The sequence below is a fragment of the Nasonia vitripennis genome, chromosome 3 (assembly GCF_009193385.2).
Source record: "Nasonia vitripennis strain AsymCx chromosome 3, Nvit_psr_1.1, whole genome shotgun sequence".
NCBI lineage: Eukaryota > Metazoa > Arthropoda > Insecta > Hymenoptera > Pteromalidae > Nasonia > Nasonia vitripennis.
Genome location: NC_045759.1, coordinates 8037336 through 8052355, shown reverse-complemented (window position 1 = coordinate 8052355; position 15020 = coordinate 8037336). Strand labels below are relative to the sequence as shown.

Genomic DNA, 15020 nt, shown 5'->3' with positions numbered 1-15020 from the left:
GCTTGTGTGGCTGTGTTAAAGCTCGCAAGGTCGCCGGGGAATTCATCCGCCGTGTTCTGTCGAGTCACTTATTTTCACGTTGATGATGCGCACGCGAGAGCGTGTTGGTAAAGCAACGAGTTTATTACATCGTAGCGATATCGTTCGGCCATTTATAGACTCTAACGAAGTTCGTCGCTCTTGGAGGCAAACTCGAACTGGGATATAAGCGAGAGAGATTTCGCTATTAATGCAACCACAAACGATCTCGAAATTGCATTGCCTCCTACTTTGTCTATATCCCTATATAGCCGTGTACAGGCGTGACTTTTGCTTCCCCTTTGATCCTTTGAAATTCTGCCACACGACGATATAGATAAGACGTCGTCGTCGTCGTCGTCGTCGACTCTGGGCGATGATGAGCTTCATTAGAATAGCCCGTGAAAGGGAACACGCGCAATTCGAACGAAGCCGAGCGTGAGCTGCTCTTCGCTTCCTTGGCTTCGTTAATATTCTCGGAGAGACGTGTTATACACGTCGCGGTGAGATGCTGCTGCTATGTTTTTTTTTTTTTTTTTTGGAAGTAGGCGGTAATTGGTGCAGCGGTGATTAACCCAAATTTTTCCGAGGAATCTTGCCTCAAATTTTACGCCCCCGACACACGACGACGTGGCCGTTAATTCAGTTATACGAGCTTTGCGAGGGCTCGTGCGCACTCGGCTATGGTTAAACTTCTTGAACGGTTTCGTCCAACTGCATAATCACCTCTTTGGGTGTGTATACGGGCACATCTCTGAGCTGTACAACTACTTCTTCATTACCGCGTAAACTCGAGCTCTTATCGCGCGGCTATTTTTGTCTTTCGAATGTACACGATGATTTTCGCTAAAGAATATATCGTTTAACTCGACGATGAATTTTTATGTTCGCAGCTGCCACGACGACGGAGAGGGGCTACTTCGGGCCTTGGAGACAGTGCAAATATCTGCTCTACGGCAGGGAACGATGCGGCCAAGGCGTAACGAGGCTCAAACCCATGTGTAAGTTTCATTCGCGTTTTTTCTTCTTCTTCTTTTTTTCTTTTAAGAAAATAATCCTGTTTATCGCCGCGTGTAGCATAATTAATGACGGTGTGTACACTTGAGCTCTCTCGCGACATCTCGTGTGTGTATATAGGCATATATAGCCTGAGAGAGAAGGGTTTACAGCGACAACAATCTCGGCGCATATTTACCGTGTCAATACGTGACTCGAGAGATAAATGAAGCCGAGGGCGCTACTTGTATTCCGCTTTATCTCGGGTGTAAAGGGGCAGCGATGATACTTACACTCGAGATATTGTCTTCCGGAAAAGATAAATATCTGCGCGCTTTTTAAATATTTGAGTGTCGCGTGTATAGGACTTGTGTTAATTTGTAGTTGTGTTTGTCGAAAGTAAACAAACGTGAATATCGCTGATATTTAACGTTAATAGTTGAACTATTTCTAACAGTATATCTATAGGCACGTTGACATATAACTTCAACCCACATCGCGTACTTTATCACACCTGCGACTCTGAAAATAGCCAAGAAACCCGATAGGCGCGGCGGGAACGTCATAAAAATGAGATCCCCAGCAAAATATATCGAAACAGTACTTGTAACGCCTCGCGATTCGCCGTTCGCAGCTTTCATCTCCATACGCGGGACTTTCTTCGGCGAACTCGCGCAATAAACGCAACTCTCGCGCATCTGCGCCTCGTAAAGCCACGAGGACGTTTCTTTCGGACTGACTACTGATGTGCTCCGTTTTTTTACGATTACTCGCATACGCAGCTCGTGAGATACGCCGTAATCAATGGACCTCGGGGGCGTAAAACGTGAAATATTCTCGTCGTATATTATACACGGGAGAATATTTGAAGCGTCGCGTGCGAAGCCTTTTTGGCACGAGCAGGAATTCGCGATGATCATCGAAAGCAATTTGCCGAATTTTTGCCCCTGATGTAGCTAATTAACGACGGCGATATTGAGCATCACGAACGATATAATCGAGCAATTATGGATTGGGGATTAACGGAATTTAACGTTTCGCGTACGCGCGCGACTGATTAATTAAATAATCAACGAGAACACAGCTCGGTAGAGGAAAAATTGTACTTTTGACGTGCAATTTCTACTCAACGCTCGATTGAAACTTCGTAGAGCTTCGCGGCAATTTGCTTCAAAGGTTGCGCTAATTCCACACTGAAAAATAAACGAAACAAAACACTCTCGCAGCCCTTTGTCCTCGACAAAAGTCGTCTCTATGAAAACACCCTCTGTACATCCGATACCAGCATGTATAAGAAGTGCCACAGGCGTTATTGATTCAATAGTCCACCTATATCGATTTCAGGGACAGTTTGGGTAGCCGGTCTGGCTGCAGCAGGTGCGTCCGTCCTGCTGGCGATCGTCGTCGCCCTGGCGGTTCTTCAGCTGGCTATGGCGTCGTCGGCGAAGCGAGTCGTCCTCTCCTACAGCACGGCAGTCATCGGAAAGGTCGCCTTGGCTACTCTCGCAAGTAAGTGTACTTTTTCCTTCGCATTATCATGTATAAATAGTCGAGTGCAATGGTGCTCCTCCGATTGCTTCCGCGAGGGCGTGAATAATCGTCGGAGGGAAAGCGTTGTTAACTACTTCGAGTTTAAACGAGTTGCTGGGGAATTTTAAAGCCAACTTTAAGCTTGTTTCGACGTTGCGCTGCCTCTAGCTTGTTTCCGACGTGGGGCTATTTTTCCGGTTGTTTCGAGCGCGAACAAAACTAATTTGCCTGATTTAACTCCCGAGTGTACTCGTGTTATCAAACCCTTCTTGGATAAGGGTATTTTTCTTGCGGCGTTCTTCCATCTTCAACAGTCGTCGAGGTACATAATACAGGATAAAATACGAGCTGGACGAATTTTCTATCTCTCGAGAGTGCTCTGCTCGACATTCGGATTATGGGGATTTCGGCGCAAAAGCGTCGCAAATCCGCCACGGGGTATTTTGTATATCGAAGCTTTTAGAAAAACAGAAAGTCCGATCGAATTTTTCTTTCGGTAGAGCGATTCGTTAAACCTAACACCACGGCGCTACAGACTCGGCTTTTCATTTGCAAACTTTATCCAAAAAGTTTTATGTAATAGAAAAGCACCGTTTTTTGGGACGTCATCCCCTTAACCCTCTTTTATTCGTCAAGCACGAGTAGTAGCAAGCGATACTTATCAAAAAGCTCTGCCCGGAAAATCGTTCAATTGTCCAACCCAGCCAGAAATGAATAAAGCCCCTTTACCGGAAATCAAATAAAAAAAAAAGCAATCTCCCTAGAAAAATAAACTCGACGAAAGCCCGGCAATCCGCGAATCCATGCAAGCATAAAAATCGTCCCTTACTACATAAAAAGCGAGTACACGCGCGCAAAGCTGCATAAACTACGCCGCGAGAGAATGTAACCGAGCATAAAACAGCCGACTAATAAACCGCTCGTATTATGCGGCTCCACGTGCCGTTACGCGCTTTCGCATTTGTTGACAACATCCGCCCACGCGAGCCGCACATTCGAATACGCGGAAAGACGCGGCTGCAGCTATACCTAAGCTATCTGCAAAGAGATGTTAACGGTATAACTGTGGAATTTCACCAACCTTTGCTGTTCCCGGGAATAAGCTATATACATTGTATATATATGCTTGCTTTTAAAAATAGCTTCGAAAACTGTTCTCCTCGTGCTACTGTATTAATTATCGAAGCGCGCGATTGGACTTGCACGTTGCGCGCGGAGCTTAAATTCCCCTCGGGGGAGCACTTTGCGAGCGTACGAGAGCTCACAAAAGAATTTCATACGCGGGGATCCGCGGGGCAGCTCCATTAACTCGAAGCACCTGCCGCGAGCTGCGCTAGCTCTGCATTATGTATATCTGTGCTGCGAGGAAATCAACATAACAATGCGCGACGCGCGGCTTTCGCGGTATATAATGACTCCTGGCTTGAACTGCTGAAATAGCGCTGTGTCCAGGTTGGTGCTTTTTTTTTATTGCGATCAGGTTGACTTCAATTTTGCAATTTGTTAAATTTGTACCAATAGTCGTACACCACATTTCCACCAAATTTCTCCTCGGACAAAGCCTTTGTCAAAAGCTTCTGTCCGTGTCGGCGTCATCTATATACATCCAAGCACAAAGACACCGTCGCGCACTCCTCGTTTTCTCGAAGAGATCTTCGCTTTCTCTCTCTCTCTCTCTCTTGGCTGCAATTTCGCACTGCACTCGAAGAAAACGCCATCGCCGCGACAGTCTCGCTGCAGCTCACGTACTTATAACGTGCACTTGCCGGATATGCTAGAGTTACCGTTCGAATCAAATGTCCGCAATCTGGATCCAGTTGCGGTAAACCGGCACCATACGCCCCGCGCGCACGAATATAGTTTCGAGCACTCGGCAATGATATCTGCGCTTTATATATCGAGAGACGTCGTTGGATACTTTTATTTAAGTTTTTGCCTGTAGCATAGAGCTTTTGAATTTTTCAAGTGTTCTCTATCGGCTATAAAAAGAAGGTATCGGAAGCGGATCGGTTGTGTATAATAGAGTCGACGATGGGAATTTTAATATTCGAATGGAGATGAATTTATTGACGACGATGCGCCTGGAATATAACGGGAGCTTGCGAAACGCGATGAAAAAGGCAAGATCTAGGGTTCACAATGGAAATTCTTACAGTAAAACCGTGTAATATCGAAGTATATACGTACTTATGAATACTGCATATCCGCCTGATGTGGAATGAAGTGAAGTATCTTTGCAGCAAAGAACAGCAAAGACTATTAACGAAACGTAAAAAAGCGATCGAGCGAGGGTCGATCGTTAAACAATACGGAATTCCATACCCCTTGCAACCTCGAGCGTCCTTGGAAGCGTTGAATTGATACACACGAGATGATAGAACGTATAATATGCACTGCACACAGACGATAAAGTCATACGTGAGCGAGCAAAGTTTGTTAATGAATAATGTTTCGTTTGTTTTTTGCGCAGCCTGTTTGGCCGTGGTGGCGGCATGTCTCTTTGCAACGCAAACAGACGACCGAGATAATAGTTTCATCGTTACGAGAGGCGAGGGCTTCTACATGCAAGTAAGTTGGACTCTATAATACACACTATGCATCGTTATCTTTAAATTTATCGAGGATGGAGCAATAATTTCTGTCGTCTTCGCCTTATTTTTTCCATCTGGATAAATTTAACGTTTAACGATTCGACGTAAAAGTAATAATTTATGCAACGTCTCGTTACATGCAAATACGAGGACTTTTTATTCGCTTCACACGCGCGGAGGATGAATAACAAGTGATAAGAGTAATTTTCTCCTTTTCGATCGTCGCTGCTCAAAAGGCAGAAAATTGAAGCGGATCAGCGTAAATTGTGTCACTTGTTTCACCAAAAATTATTCGGCTGAAAGCCTGCGGCGATTCTATACCTGTCTATTTTACCGACACGTGTCTGCGGCTCCGATTGTCCAACGCCCCTATTTACTCTGAATAGCTTGTTTGTTGTGTCTATACCAAAAAAAAAAAAAAAAAAACGCTCACTTGCTATACTCACCAGCTCACACGGTAGCGAGACGAAACTTTCGCCGTAAAAAACAATCTCCGCCTCTGCCTCCTCTCCATCCCATCGAGGTAAGCTCGGGCTTGGCGTACACGATCTAGAGCATCGCGTCGTCATTACTCGGACTTTCTCTCTCTCTCTCTCTCCTACGCAGGCAGAATTAGCGGCGAGTCTCTAACGAACGGACAATGGCCCATTTTCCAATTCCGCAGCGCGCAGCTCGACGATTTCTATTTACGCGCGCCTATATGCTGGTTTATAAATATACCTACGTGCGAATATTCAAGGTGGCGCGGAAATATTGGCGCGACTGTGGGGGGGGGGGCGAATTTTCAGACCCGAGCTTTTCACGAGGAAGTCCGATTTTCAAGGTCGCCGCAAGCTCTTTGGCGCGTAAATATAGTGCAGCTGGTGTCACCTGTTTATCGATTGAGAGTAAAGAACGCACTTTTGGAATATTTAAACGAGTGAGAATAGAAAGTTGGCTGAATAATGCATCGGGAGAGTTTTCAATCGATATATTGTATACGAGCTTTTAGACAAATTCGAACAAACGGAGCTTATCCGCTGGCTAATATTGAGCTGTGTGTGTGTGTGTGTGTGTGTGTATGACTCTGGCAGTGAACTTGAGGGAAAACAACAATTCCACGGCATATACTGAAACATTCATTCCGAAGATCGAAGATCGCGCGTCGTCCTTTCGTGCGCGGGTAAATTGGAATAACACTGATACTACACATTGTACACAGAATTATACAGTTACATCGACGTGCGCGACCAAGGCCATAAAATTAAAAACAACGAAGTGGCCTGTAAAGAAAATTGTTGTCAAAAGCTTTCTTTTTTTATCGGATTCTACAGCTCCAAATCCGGACAACGCCCAGATCCAATGAACCGTCTCGATTGACGAAAAAAAAAAGCGGCTTTCATAAAAAATCACACACACACACACGCGAGTAACGATCGATTGCGCAAGCGAGAGCGGTGCACCGGAAGCGCGCAAAAACGCGCTTGGCGACCTAATCTCGGCTGGAGGTCGTGGATTTTCGCTCGCGCGCGCAGGTGTACGTACCACCACAGCGAGTCTCGTCGAGTCGCAGGTGTGCGCCGCTGCCATATGTCTATACACAGCAGCGTACAGCACTGCACGCGAGAGAGCTTGCACACACGCACTTTTAAAACAATGAGTGCACGCGCGCCGCCGGCAGTACGACTCCGCGAGCGGCCGAGTCAGCTTCGTTGCTTTTAGTGACTCTCTTTTAACATCCTAGTGTGCGTGTGTGTTTACCAGTGTGATTATAATTCATAGGAAACATCTCCGAGTATCGCAACTGCGACGTTGTCCGCGAATACGAGATACGAGGAGCAAAAAGCTGCGTAGTGGACTAGTTTTTATAGAATTATTATAGAACAATTCCCGCGGCAGTAGTCCGTGGTGGATAGAGGGGGAGAATCGGTGATTATGATCGGCAGTGGATAGCGACTGGCGTAACTGGTTTTTATAATACTGCGCGCACAGAGTATAATCGGTAATTATGAGCACGACGACTAGGAAAAAGAGGAGCGCTCTGCTGCGAGCGAAGGACGAGATCGAGCTAGACCGGGACAGGAAGCTGCGAAGACCGAGCAAGGTATGCCGATTTTTGAGCTTTCGAGGCGAGAACTATTACTAGTAAAGTTCTAAGTCGATCGCACATTCATCGTCGTCGCGCGAAAGGTCTTTCCATGACGTCCGCTCGACGATCGCGCGCGCGCGCACACACACACAGCCGCGAATAAGCAGCGGTAACAGCCTCTATACTTACTCTTTGTTTGCCAGCGATTACACCCCCATCGTTTCCAGTTTTCCCGCAGCGCCGCTTGCCCGTCACGGCCGTCGTTCTATCTCCTCCGTATAGAACGAGCGGATTAAAGGCTGTCTGATGGAAAAAAAAAGAGAGCTACGCGCTGCGGAAAAGGGCGCGCAGATAAAAGGCGGGAAAATTAAAATTTATGCATTCGTTAGGAATCGAGGCGCAAAATAAAAATCAAAGCTCGCGAGCGCGCGCGGCTGAAAGGAGCTTCTACTTGGACGAAACCGATTTAACTTTTCGCGCGTAGGTATAGTAACGAACTTGTTATATCTTTAGAAAAGCTCCTTTGTCGAGCGAAACACGCGCGCGGCGTTTAGTCATTCATAATCTCCGGAGTAAAAGAGGCTCGTGCAAGATGATTTCCATTCTGTTTTCGCGATAACGATCGCGAGCTTGAAAGTCCTATTGTGCGCGCTAATTAAGCTCCCTTTTTACTCCTTATCTCGCCGGAGGTACTTACACGTTTTTTTTTTTTTTTTTTTTTTGCCTACGAAGCAACGAAGCTACGGAAAACTTGACGTGGGTGGACGACGCTGTTATAAGTCTACAGACTCTACGGAGGAAATATGAGTCATTGATAGCGGCGAATAGGAGTGGAGTGCAAATTTTCCTGGGCTTCTCTATGTGTACTTTGTTGAAAATTTACACCCGCGCGCGGTGCTCGTTTTCCCGACTTTCATATACGCGTGGAAAATTTATTTAAACTGAGTTTATTACAGAGTTTCTGATTTTGATTGGCTTATATTTCATCGGCGTAACAACATTATGGATGTGACATTGATTGACGCTTTCGAATATGCAGGGGCGAAGAATTTGAGGATTGGTGGAGCGATATAAATTTAGAGCTGATCGTTAAATAATTTTCGTCTATGCGAAATTACAGAATTTCGTTATTATACCGGTAATTATATCGGTATGAATAAACGTGATAACACAAATTCAAACGGTTAAAAGAACAAACGGATTCGAGGAAATCCACATAAAATCCGTTTGAATTTACAATACAAATAAACTTGAAATTAATACGCGTGTCGATCCCACATTACCTCGACAAAAGAAACAATCCTCGCAAAACAAAAAACAATAATAAAAACCATTCCTTCAACTTTCAGATAGCGTCGATAGTCCTGAACTTCGGCGTTCTCGTCTCGGCGGTGTACGAAGGCATCTACGCCCGTCGAGGTGGCGACCCGACCAAGTCGAGATACATGTCCGGCGACGCCCGGGGCACGACCATCAACAACCCGGGCTATCGGGAGCCTCGGCACCCGACTAACGGTAATACTTTTCTCTCTCTCTCTATCCTGCGCGCTGATGCTCTTCCCATTACACGTGTGCTCGCGCGGGCTTATTACTGTTTATTCGACGGCCAAGTGCGCCGCGTTCGAGGTCAGTTTGATGCCGGTAGATAGATGAGATTGTTTTTATTTATTTATTTTTTTTTTTTGCTATCCTTGACATTTCGACGATTTTCAAAGTTTATAAACGCGTAACAAAAAATCGAAAGCCATCGCTCGTCGGCGGTTGTATTACCGGGTAATTAACGCGCTCCAGTAATCATCGCGCGCATCCGTATAATGAAAACACGTGACTCCCGGCTTAATGAGGTGCAGCTGCGCAGAGTCGTGCGCTACTCGCATGTACAAGCGTGTGTCAATGACGACGGATCTAGACACTGTGCGCAAAAAATTATTTATCTGTCTTGGCTTTCTGACTCTATAAAGAAACGTTAACTGCGTTTTCGAAACCGGATTATCTTGTTTCTCCTCGCGAATTCGATGTGCTGCATCGACAAAAGTACGAAAAGTACGTGTAAGTATAAGTGAAGCCAGCCCACGATCAACCCCGCTAAAACTCAACGACATTAAGCTACACGTGGAGCTCGACAATGTAGCCGTTAATTTGGGTACCGTGTACGCGCGACAAACAGCTCCAAGGCTCTCTCTCTCTCTCTCTCTCTCTTGCGAGCGACGCAATGCAATAGAGCAAAGTGTAGGCGAGAACGTAGCGGCAGCTGAAGCAGTTTCTCGCGACTAAATTGCGCGTACGTCGCTCTTGATTTACCCGCCGCCGCGGCGACCTGCCGGCACTTAGCCGAACTGTCGGCTGCACTACGGCGTCGCGTCTTTATTTCAGACGCTTTTCCTGCTTCTTCGAGATCTAATTCCGAGAAGAAAAAAATCACAATCCTCGTCTAATAACGCATAGACTCACAGCAGCGTTTGTTTTCCCGTCCGGCACGTGCGCGACGTTACGAGCTTCGAGCGAGCAATAACAGAGTACACGTATACGGAGTACCTATATAGCGGCGTGTACGCGATCGAGCGGCTGATTTGCCGCGACCTCATCACGGCTATGTCACATCTGTTCTCTCTCCCTGTCTACGGCATGTACAGCTTCGACGCGCATCGCGAGGCTGTTAAAACGCATATACGTGTGTACGAATAGCTCGCGAGATCACGCGCCTCTCGTGAATCCGTGCTCTGCGTGGGCGTGTCGCGGAAGAGTTTTGAGCGACGCTATCAACTAGAACAATCGAATTCGCATCCATCCAAACAATTAACAATATATACCGCGTCGAAGGTCCACTTGCCCATATAACAGGGTTATCCACCCGCGCGCGCGCGCGCGCGCACATAACAGACCAGCTAATCTCGTTCTGTCGACAGGTGGCAGTATCTCGATGACAGACGCCAGCGGCAAGCCTTACGCCAGCGGCACCTCAGGCAACGGCTCGATGGCGAGCGTCGCGACGTCGGGCAGCGCCGTAAGTACAGCCTCGCCCCTGCGCAGCTCACTCAAGAAGCCCAAGCCTCTCGGTATCCAGAACCCCGGCTTCTCCACCCACAGCCCGACCCTCCAGCGCAACGGCTCCCAGAAGAAAGTCCGCATACAGACTCACTCCACGGAAGTCTGACTATTCAGCGACGATCGAGTCTCGCCGCTCGATCGTGATCCTGCTGTATGATTTATTTCGTTTCGCACGCGTCCATGCCGTCCGGAAAGCGTATATACTTTAAGCCAGGAGAGGAGCCGCGTCCCCGGATTGAATATGCAATCAAGGAGAGAGACTTTGTCGATCTTTCCATTATACGTGTGGGAGGGTAGGTAAGATTTGAATGCGAAAGGATCTGAATGCTGACGGGGACTCTGATTGGTTCCGAGTCCTCTTGTAGAGTCGCGAGCGATCGTTCACAAGCGAATGTTTTCAAACTCGCTTTTCTACGTGACCGTTGCTCCGACGAGCTGGCTTTATGTGCTTGGGCCGACGGTCGCTGTACTTTGCTGGTGATTCGGTAGTGCCTGAATTCGATTATACCTGGCAGAGGTGTATAGAGCGATGCACGACGAGATTTCGACATTGTTTTTGTGATAGCGCCTAGAGGTGGCTTGATATTTGGGGGTAATTATTATTATTATTACCATTGTCTGCGTTCTTTGTAACTCTGTGTAGGATGGAAAACCGCTACGTATACAATATCATAATGGTTAAACGCGTATAACGAGTTCAATCAAATATCACCGATGTATCATCAGACTGTTCCGATAATTTCAAGCGTATATGTACGCGAAGCACAAATAGCGAAATACTAAATAACATAGTATGTCTTATCTTTTTTACAGTTATAGAAAGATTTTCTATGAATACAATAACGAAGCGCAAACGCACAGAAACTATACATGTAAACACTGACGTTTATCGTTGTTAACTTAAGGCTACAGCCGTCCGCACGTCTCGTAACGCTGGAAGAGAAAATGTTAGATGGTTGAATTTCAGTTTCACGAGAGATCTGTCGACATATAGTATAATGCGCCGAGAGTTGAAGCGAGTGAGAATTTATTAATGATATATATATATATTATATACTTACAGCACGCACATGCGAACGAAACGCATCCGTCCAGCCCTTCTTAGGCAGCTTTATGTATGCATATGTAGAAAAAAATATTATTATTGATATTGTATTGCCTATTCCATAGAGATATTCTTGTCGATTATTTTTTGAACAAGTCATTTTTAATTAATATTATCACGCACATGCTTGAGCGGCATTTAGGTACAAACTTAATTATACTTTGAGCTAATCGAGCTACTTCGCTCTTTCGATTCGATCAGCCCTTATACAATGACCCGTCCAAATAGATATTTTTAGTTTTTATTATTTTACGGTTATTATTAATTTTATTGCAATATTATATAGTCTTATGAATTTTACATTGTTTTATTGTAATTTATATTATAAACGCATCCTAATTAATACGGTTGAATCAAATCAACAGCGGAATTGGAATGACGCGAATTGCAGAGAGGACAATTTTATCGACAAAGAGAGCCGGCCTCAAAAAAATTAATTTCTAAGTTATATCTTTGTTATATATTATGCAGAATATTATTTAAGTTTTCCGCTTATTATCAAATGATATTATTATACGCTAAAAATTCAAATTTTAATAGAAATTAGGAGCACTGCGAGAACAACATAGTCTCGAGGCTTTGTTGCTCTTCAAAAGACTTGGCTTGACATAGAGCTTAGATTGGATTCCGCGTAAATTTACTTCCCTTACAATTAACTGTTTAATCATCGTATTGTTTTTAAAGCATATAACATATCGATATCAGAGGAAGACGAAGAAAAATGTACATTCTTTTAACAATATGCCTTACAAATGTCAAAGTGCGTGAGTGTGAGATTATCGAGTGACCTTATAAATCCTGTACATATACACAATTTCATATGTATTGTAAGTGAAAATTGTTTTCTAAAATGTTGTATAATGACTTTTGCATGGCGTTAGAGTCAAACTCGTCTGCAGAAGGTGCAATAAATGTCTGAAAAGATACAGAACTGCGTCTTTATACTAGTTTTCGTCGACCTTTGTCCACTTTTGTATTCAGACGTAATCGAATGACGACGGAAAGTTTTCCCTCTTATTTTTAAAGCGCCGAATTTTCAAACAGTCCTTGAGTCTTGGCTCGACTTTTAGTTGCATTTCCGCGCGGCCTTTCAATTTCAAATAAATTCATTTGAAAACCGCAGTCCGGCGTGTTTCGAATGCACAATTAGAAAATCAACAAACAGGCAAGATTGCAACCGACGTCAAGCAGCGCCAGAGACGAATACCAAGGTTCGACGTATACAGTGTAAAATACATTTTTTAAATCTCATATTTATATTTTTAGCGTTGCACCTGAAGTATGAAAAATCATTGGAAACAAACTTGATCCAAGAAAGAGTTTCGTCGATTGATAATAAATGACAGCCTATTTATTAGAAAAAATACAATCATTACGTAGGAGACTGAAGTCGTCGCGCCGCAATAGTTCTTTTAAACCACGACACCGACTTTTTCGGAGTCCGCGTCAACTTTGGGTCCTTGAAATCAATGTCCACCAAACCGAATTGGACCCTGAAACAAAAAAAAAAAAAAGGAAAAAAATGAAAATAAATAAATTTGCAGATGTATTAATATTTGTAAAATTAATCAAACTTACGTGTATCCCGAGTTCCACTCGAAACTATCCAACAAGCTCCAGACAGTGTAAGCTTTCACGTTACATTTGTCCTTTTTCATCGCAGTTAACATTTCCTTCATGTACGAATAATGATAGTTGATTCTGAGCTTATCGTCGGTGCCATTAGGGTCCACTACTCCGTTCTCCATTATATACACCGGGGGATTATTGTATTTGCTCTTGATCAATCTCAACATATCCGCCAATCCTTTTGGATTGATCTTTAACCAGAAGAGATCCGTAGATGGCCACGAAGGGTCATACGAATACGCCAATCCAGCGTCGTTGGGCCAACTTAGTTCAGAAGATCTGGGCAACGGCGTCACGACCGTCGACGTGTAGTGATTCAATCCGAAAAAGTCAGCGGTCCCTCTACAACATTAAAACGACATTGATTGTACAGAAGAATTAATACAGCAGCGACCAGAGCTTCGCGTCTTTATACACACCTAATGTGCTGAATCCAGTACTTGGACAACGTGGGCAACCTGGAGCTGTAGTATCCCTGGAGTTTACTTCTCTTCGCGACCATCTTCTTCATGATCTCCGGATAATCGCCAGTCTTGGAGAAAATCGGATGAGCCTGCCAGCCGCATTCGAATTCAAAGGCTCGATCGGCGGAACTAGTGTCGGCGCTATCGTTACTGTATGGCGTAGTGCAGGGAAAGACGATACCGATTTTTCCTCGTTGCCGAGCGCGAAACTCTTCGTCGTAGATATGATAAGCCAAAGCGTTACCCTTGAGCATATTTTGCACGCAGAGGTACTGGCCGCCGGTTATGTTGACATCTGATGTACATTATTATAAATGTAGATAGAAATTGTTGGAAGAGAAAATCGATTGTCGTGTGTATACTACTAACTTGGGGCGAAAGCAAGCTCTTTGTATCCCATAGTGCAGACGAGACTGGGCTCGTTGAAAGTCGCGAAAATTTTCACTCTGTTTCCGTATTCGTTGAAGACGAATCTGGCGTATTCGGAATAGACGAGGGCCATCTCCTCGTTGAGCCATCCACCGAGTCTTTCCAAACGCTGCGGGTGGTCCCAGTGGTATATGGTGACCATTGGAATGATGCCGTTCTTTTCCAGCTCGTCCAGAACGTCGTGGTAATATTTTACACCCGCTTTGTTGACGACGTTCGTGTAGCCCGTCGGAAGGATTCGCGACCAGCTCAGCGAGAAACGGTAGTGATCGACCTGCGAGATGATGAATTTCGCGTGTATATGCATAATAGATTAACGATTGAGTAATAATATGCATGCAATTTTTGTGTATACCCCAATTTTTTTCAACACCGCTATGTCTTCTTTGTACTTGTTATACGAGTCGCAAGCAACGTTTCCATTCGATCTGTCAGCTATTTTATCTGGATGAAAGTGGGTGAAATGGTCCCAAATGTTTTCAGCTTTACCATCAACGTTCCAGGCTCCTTCTATTTGATAAGACGACGACGCTGCGCCAATGATAAATCCTTCAGGGAATGATTTCAAATCGACTACATTTTTATAGCTTGCTGGATCGTTTTGGCTGTCGCACAGTGTTATGGCTGTCCCAATAAAAAATAATTTCAATGCTTTTAAATAAGCCATAATTAATAAAGTCGTACTACTGCACTGTTCAATAACTAGAGGACTACTGGCTGAAAACTCAAGTTTAAATAAGCTATCATTCAGCTAGTCTACAGTTCTAATCAATTTCCTCAAGTAATTATGTAGTTCTTGTATGTTTCCTTTATCAAATAAATGTCGGGCTCATAATATAGAGCTGGTTTGATTATTATACATATGAATTATTTGCATTCAATTGACATCGGATTCAGGAGAGTGATAGGAACGAACGTCTTTTATAGATTTTTAGAAACATTACTTTCTTCGAAACTAGTACGATCGTATTTTTAAAGTTGATTGATTTTGGAGCAGCAGCTACAACGAAAAAATTAACGATAATTGCGATGACGATACAAGGAAACATTTAATTAGCGCGCCTGCGGAGTTAAACTAATTTTAACGTTCTGTAATCTCTTGGCATTATTATTTATGTCCGTATTTTAACAAGATACTGATT

General features: G+C 44.4%; 2 protein-coding genes across 2 annotated transcripts in view; one reads left to right on the top strand and one right to left on the bottom strand.

The window, feature by feature from the left end:
- Positions 1-12287, top strand: part of LOC100121965 — a 33083-nt gene extending 20796 nt beyond the window's left edge. Inside the window, exons 3-7 of the mRNA XM_001605516.6 lie at positions 912-1019; positions 2359-2523; positions 5015-5112; positions 8553-8718; positions 10110-12287. Coding sequence (XP_001605566.1) covers positions 912-1019; positions 2359-2523; positions 5015-5112; positions 8553-8718; positions 10110-10357 — 785 coding nt within the window. The 3' untranslated portion in view covers positions 10358-12287. The remainder of the gene's footprint in view (positions 1-911; positions 1020-2358; positions 2524-5014; positions 5113-8552; positions 8719-10109) is intronic.
- Positions 12288-12676: 389 nt separating this feature from the next.
- On the bottom strand, positions 12677-14609 carry LOC100121985 (myrosinase 1). Its single transcript, XM_008215280.4, has 5 exons — positions 14234-14609; positions 13819-14152; positions 13405-13744; positions 12935-13327; positions 12677-12849 (listed from the first exon to the last, which is right to left on the bottom strand). The coding sequence occupies exons 1-5, from the start codon at positions 14543-14545 to the stop codon at positions 12729-12731; spliced, it is 1500 nt and encodes a 499-aa protein (XP_008213502.1). The 5' UTR covers positions 14546-14609; the 3' UTR covers positions 12677-12728.
- Positions 14610-15020: the final 411 nt, after the last annotated feature.

Coding starts and splice junctions, on each gene's coding strand:
- LOC100121985 (XM_008215280.4), bottom strand. CDS start 14,545: ATGGCTTATTTAAAAGCATTGAAATTATTTTTTATTGGGACAGCCATA. Junction 14,153..14,233: donor CGGTGTTGAAAAAAATTGGG/GTATACACAAAA, acceptor ATCATCTCGCAG/GTCGATCACTACCGTTTCTC. Junction 13,328..13,404: donor TACTGGATTCAGCACATTAG/GTGTGTATAAAG, acceptor TTAATGTTGTAG/AGGGACCGCTGACTTTTTCG.